The sequence below is a fragment of the Triticum dicoccoides genome, chromosome 1A, assembly GCF_002162155.2.
Source record: "Triticum dicoccoides isolate Atlit2015 ecotype Zavitan chromosome 1A, WEW_v2.0, whole genome shotgun sequence".
NCBI lineage: Eukaryota > Viridiplantae > Streptophyta > Magnoliopsida > Poales > Poaceae > Triticum > Triticum dicoccoides.
Window position 1 is genome coordinate 562,696,012 of NC_041380.1, and position 6,567 is coordinate 562,702,578.

The 6,567-nt window shown below is 44.7% G+C and overlaps 1 protein-coding gene across 1 annotated transcript in view; it reads left to right on the forward strand.

Moving 5' to 3' along the window:
* LOC119331995 overlaps nt 1-4,086 on the forward strand; it is a 5,000-nt gene extending 914 nt beyond the window's left edge. Inside the window, exons 3-7 of the mRNA XM_037605207.1 lie at nt 516-642; nt 939-1,135; nt 1,616-1,931; nt 2,423-2,580; nt 3,883-4,086. Coding sequence (XP_037461104.1) covers nt 516-642; nt 939-1,135; nt 1,616-1,931; nt 2,423-2,580; nt 3,883-4,034 — 950 coding nt within the window. The 3' untranslated portion in view covers nt 4,035-4,086. The remainder of the gene's footprint in view (nt 1-515; nt 643-938; nt 1,136-1,615; nt 1,932-2,422; nt 2,581-3,882) is intronic.
* Nucleotides 4,087-6,567: the final 2,481 nt, after the last annotated feature.

The following is a 6,567-nucleotide window of genomic DNA, read 5'->3' on the forward strand; positions in this document are numbered from 1 at the left end:
AGAAAAGGGGGGGGGGGGCTAAAGGGGGAGGATCCCTTTCCTTAACATTCCGCTGTTAGGTACAAGTGAGATCTCTCCGCGAATAAACTCAGATAGCATCCCAATGGCGACAATTTAGACGGGGGTGGGTGGGTTCAACAACCTTATCACTCTTGCCACTGAACTAGCGCTTAGTTCTCGCTATTTATTTTTATATGTGAGGAAAGTGGCCTCTTCAAAACAAAGAAAATAGAAGAAGAGAAGAGTGCATGTTATGTCGTTTGTACCCCAGATTTGTCACATGATAACTACGATAATATATTAGTGGTCACTTCTCACAAATCACTGTATGCAAGATTTTCAATCATATAACATGAACATAGAGAGCTAGCTATTCTGCACCCTTCAATTTTCCCCATGGTGAATATTGCAACTTGTTTATCTGCTGGAACTGCAACCTGCACATAAATTTGCTCATACCACACTCTTTTTTTCCTCTGTTATATAATGTTGATTTATGCATTGTCAAATTTCAGCTCCTGCACCACTAGGAAAGACCCATGTTCCAGACTTAGAATGGAAGGTTCATGACTTCTCAGCGCTACTTGAGACGAAAGCTACCTCAGCGCTATCTGCTCCTTTTCACTGCTCTGGGTACAATTGGTATGCATCATAACGCGAAAGGAAATTTACAAAATTAATCTATTAGATGTATATAAATACCATCTGGTTTTTTCTAGTGGATATAGTAGCTGTCTGTTAGCTAAGTACATAATAATTTAGGATGTTGATTACTCAGAAATCATGTTTCAGTCAGGTTGAAATATCAACCACAATCTCGCACACCCATGAAAACATCCAGACAATGAAGCTTGATAGGATGCATGAAGTGAAGAAATCAGGCTTGATTTAGTTATGACTTCTAGACTTACTTTGTTTTTCTTCAATTCCCTTCGCAGGTGCCTGCAAGTAACTCCAAAGCACAAACAAGATGCTCAAGTGACTCCAAAGCACAAACAAGATGATAAAGGAAATCCATATGTTGCTCTTTCTCTTATGATGTCCCAGGGATGTTTGGAGCCAGGTCACACGGTGCATGCAGACTTTGAGTTGTCAATATTCAACCGTTCAAAAGGAATGTATTATGGATACAAAGGTAGACTCATGAATGTGTTTTTTCAAGTACATCCATCCTATTTCCCCACACACAAAAAGTAGAGCCATCCTATTAGCTAGGACTCTATATAGTCTTAGTGCATCACAAGTTTGAGCTGTAGATTCCATCATTACAAATCAATACCTATAAATGTTGTAACATGGTCAATTCCTTTTCCCATTAACAAGTCACTTCATTTTTTTTCGCTGTGAAGCTTATCCGTTGACTGCAATGTGTGTCACACTTGAGACTCTTCTGATTCAAACACCGTTATAGTCTTCCAGAGTACATAGACATGTTCTGTTTACTTTGATAATCTTTTTTTGGATGGATTTCACTACTTTCATCTCTCCTTAAATGCTTAACAGGGGTGAAAGTTGATTATATGTTTTTTCCTTGCGGGAAAAAGTTGATTATATGTTATTTGGAATATTTTCAAGTTTGTATTTCTCTAGTTTACTAACTTTTACCTAAACACAGCTAGCCACAACTACGCTTTCCAGAATGGCTACTCGAACAAGGAATGCTTGATTTCTCTTCAGGAGCTACTGAAATCATCTGCTTTTCTAGTTGATGATAGTTGTGTCTTTGGTGTGGAGATATTAAAAATTGATGTCTCTTCTCCTGAAAAGAAGGCCGTCGTGGTTCAAAAGAAAGCTACCACTGTTCAGAACCTCTTTATCCAGAAGAAGGGATTCATCAAAGGGACATACACTTGGACCATAAACAATTTCCAAGAATTGGATTCTCAGAACTTTGTCCGTTCTCCTAAATTTGAAGTTGGCGGGCACAAATGGTATTCACCTGTTACCAGTTGCATCATTAATTATATATATACGATGCATGTGTTATCCGATATTATTGCTTATACGTATGCTTTAGCTTACACTTAGTGGCCAGAAGCATTTTTTAGTGCTTTGTGTCAACTCAACAGACATTACCGATGGCCAAGTCTTTGTGCAAGGCAAGGTCTGTTGTCCCTTCAGATATTCCAACAGGACATCTTAGTATGATCTCTAAGCATGGAACCAAAGAACTCTACTTCTAGTATATTTACAGTAACATTTTTACTATATTTTACTGTAGTCATGTTTTGCTTAGATTTTTTGTATAATTTTAAGACTCTAATTTTGATGCCGCCAAGTCATGTTCAGAGTTAATGGGTGTACCTGCCTACACCCAAGCTCAGACACGACTTTCTGATTTCATAACTAACCACATTCTTCAAATACATTTTCCCGGGTACGCAATTATATTTGAAGTATCACTTCCCATTCTTGCCAACAGGTACATTGGCATGTATCCGCGTGGTGAGAGGCGCAGAACTGATTGCCTCGCCTTGGGATTGTACCGGGAGTCTGCGGATGAGCTGTCCAGGAAGGTGGTTCAAATTACTCTGTCCATCCTGGACCAAAAGAATGGGAAATACCTCACTAGAACTACAAGTTAAGATCTCCCTAGCAAGAATGAATTGCAAGAAACCACCACATTTGGGGCTTATCTTGCAGAAAACCACCTGGTCGCTAATCATTTGCAAAAATCACCGCGCATTCAGTAAACATTTTGCAAAAAACACTGAACAGGTGATTTAGCCCGTTTAATCATTTTTTGACTAGTGGGGCCGGACTGTAAGGAGCTGATTTGGCAACAAATTGACATATACCTCCATGGATCTTATAAAAGAAAAGCAATCAAGCCCCCCCCCTCCCCGGAGGGCATCTCCTTCCTCTCGCCGGGAAGAAGCAGGACGGCGGCAGCTGGGCGGAGCTGCAGGCGAGGAACGGCAGCGCGGCGGCGGGATCCGGCCAGGAAGGGCCCGCAGGCAACGGATCCGGCGGAACTGGAGGCGGCGCGACGAACTGAGAGGGGCGACGGCCTCGGCTCCTGCAGCAAAACGACGGCGAGGCGGAGAAGTTAGCAGCGGCGCGACACGAGGATAAGAAAGGGACCGGAGGCGGCGGAAGGAGCTCACCAGTGGGCGGTGAGGACGACGCAGAGGTCCAAGAGCGGGCGAGGCAGGGACGATGCGGTCCTCTGCTCGCTCGACATGAAGCAGCGGCGGCGCGGGACTGCAGGGACGTGGAGTTTCGCGGCGGGGACGACCGGATCGGGGCGCGGGTGCAGGTGACGAAGCTCCATGCGGAGAAGGGGGCTGGCAGACAGCGAATCCGGCGAACTAGGTGGCGGCGCGACGAACTGAAGGAGGCGACGGCGCACATCCTCTGTTCAAAAGACAGAGAGCTTCAGAGACGGGGACGAGAGACAGACAGAAAAAGGGGAGACCGCGAAGGGTCTTCATGGAGCAGGAGGCCATGGCGCTCTGCCGGGGACGCATCGGCCTGCTCACCGTCGCCGTCGGCCACCGCGACGCGCACGCCGCGCTCGCCGGCTCACTCCTATCCATCTCCTCCTCGCTCCACCTCCTTCCGGCGGCGGGGGCATGGTCCAGGGGGCTGATTGATTTTTTTTAAATCTACTAGGGGTCTGTGTGTGATTATTTTGGGCCCCACCTGTCGGAAACGTCCTCAACCGTGCCAAATTACATGTTCAGTGCAATCTGCAACACTTCTACTGAATACGCAGTGGCTTTTGCAAATGATTAGCGACCAGGTTGTTTTCTGCTAGATAAGCCCCAAATGTGGTGGTTTCTTGCAATTCACTCCCCTAGCAACTATAGTGTGGTATGTGAAATACTGTTTGTAACCCCCTGATAATAACCGTTGATCTTACTTTTGAGGTGATGGCAGATCTCTTGGTGTGTACACATCCAGAAGGGTGGGGATGGATAGCCTTCTTGCCACTCAAGGAACTCCAGGATAAGTCCAGAGGGTATCTTATAGAATCGAAGTGCGTCCTCAAGGCAGATTTCACTATCTTCGGGTCATCGAATGATGGCTAGATCTTTGCCTCGTGGCCTGATGTAGAGTCATCCCACTACTAGTTTATATATATGAGATGGTGTTGCTGATTTGTTTGATGTTCTTATGGTATTAAAGATGAACTAGTTCACAATAAGTTGAGAAAGGATTTCTAGGAATATTGCCTCTAATATATTTCTATTTGCAAGTACTTCAATGTGTGTACTGATGATGTTCCGTCGATCATGTTGTCATGGCCTCAAGCATTTTCAAATGCCAGCCAACAAGAGGTTAAGTGTTATTTGTTTATGGACACGCATAGGGAGGGAATGTTCCACAGGAATCTTCGTCATCGTGTATACATATGTATGCTCGCAAGGGCTCAAAGATGGGTTAGCGCAGCCACGTGACGGCGAGGTTGCGTTAGTGGACTTGCTACAAAAGCATTGATGTTCGTCTTCTATGCAGTGGCGGAGCCAGCGCCCGGCCACCCCGGGCACTTGCCCGGGCTCGCTGGCCACGGGACAGCGTACACACCTGATAAACAATGGGACAAAATCTGTTATGCATCGTCGTTTGCCCGGACAGAAGTGTACGATACGTGATAAATAAATGGGCTCATTTTTTCCTTTTTGAGCAGAACACAACAATGGGTTCCTATCAAGCGTTGTCATGGGCTAATTAACAAGGCCTACCAAGTGCAGACGGCGTAATGTTCATCAGTCATGGGCTGCGATTCCCTTCTTCCAAAACGAGCAGTCACAACGACGCCACCACTTCGGCTGCTCGTTTCTACTCCTCGAAAAAAAAGGGAAAAATAGGCTGGACTATGGAGACGAACCGGCGGCGAGCGAATCTGGAGGCCGCCCTAGGCGCACGGCCGGTGGCGGGTGGAGCGGATCCATGTCTAGGAATGGCTTATATCCTCCTCGTCCAGTGCCTTTCTCGTCTTTCTCCTGATTAGGTAAAATTTCTAACTAATTTGAAGATTGATAGATTAGGGCTAAATTTTGAGTTTAGATGGTGCGGCGACTGCCTCGTGATACTGATATATTCAGTACTATGCCCGTCTCTTTTCTTACACAAGCTCTCTATTTTGAATATGTTCACTAATCGCAACTCTTAATTTATGTGCATTAGAAATTCAATTGTTTTTGTTGTATAGTGCCTTCTAGGATGTTTGGATGCTAATTTTGATAGATATATTTTTACAAGTAACATGACAAGTTTAGTTCTATGCATGGCCTTGTTTTATGACTTATGTTGTCACATGGCAATATCTCGAAGCTCCTAGGACAGTTTGGCGAGAGCCTTCTCCAGGACACTTGGCAATGGGCGACACATGGTGCGACCTGAGCAGCCCTTTTGCCGAAAGTTGTTTGTCGAGTGTGATTGAGGGGGCACTCAGAAAACCTACGAACGCTTGCTAAAGGCAGCACTCGACAAACATCAAGGACACGTTAACTGCAATGGAACCATCTTCACCTAGTATCATGCTAAAGGCAGCACTCGACAAACCTACGAACGCTTGCTAAAGGCAGCACTCGACAAACCAACGAATGCTTTGCCGAAGACTGCACTTGGCAAACATCAAGGACATGTGTCACCCTTCAGTTGTCCTGTCTTCAGCGAGTAAGGTACGGAAGATAGTCGGCAAACCAACGAACGCTTTGCCAAAGACTGCAATTGGCATGTGTCACCCTTCAATTGTATTGTCTTCGCCGAGTATGGTACGGAAGATACTCGGCAAAGACAACATGCCACGTGGCAAGCGCCATATCTGTCTAACTAGCTGTTAGCCTACTTTATTTTACCGAGTAGCTCATTTTAACCCTCAATAAAGTCTTTGTCAAGTATCCGATGGAAGGAAATCGACGAAGCTCTCTTTGCTGAAAGGGGGTATTTCAAGTAGGGTTTGTCGAGTGTTGCACTCGGCAAACTAGTTGCTGAGCTGTGATACCGGCCTTCGCCGAGTACTTTGGTACTTGACAAAGAACCCGATTCTGGTAGTGTATAAAACTGAATATTGATGTATCATATACTAGCTCACATTAAAATTACATTTTGCATGACTGATATGTTCATATTTTCACTTCATTACTATTGGATATTTGTGTTTTCGAAGTTTGGGGCGATTTTATATATTGTTTACCGAAACATTTGATTTTGATTTCCAAATTAGACTTAGGCTCAAGCTTGCCCAGGCTTCAAAAAAGTTCTGGCTCCGCCACTGCTTCTATGTTTTCCTGTTTTTCAGAGCAATCCATTCAAATATGACTAATTTGCTTCCTTTCACTTTTGACCACTGTCATATTTATTTATACATCCATTTAGTATTGATTCCTCTACTTGATTATGTGCATAATTTATCATAATTTGGTGACTGGCAACCTCCTCATGTTCCGCTAGATTCAGTCATGTTGTTCCGTGGTACACCCACCCCCTTGCGATCCTTTTTGGTACACAATAACTACATGTCAATTGCATGACTTCCATATTTGAGGTCAGTCGATTTTTGGTTGAACGGATAAACAGACGGGTGGGAGGAAGAACCTCGCTGGGCAGGCTACCCCA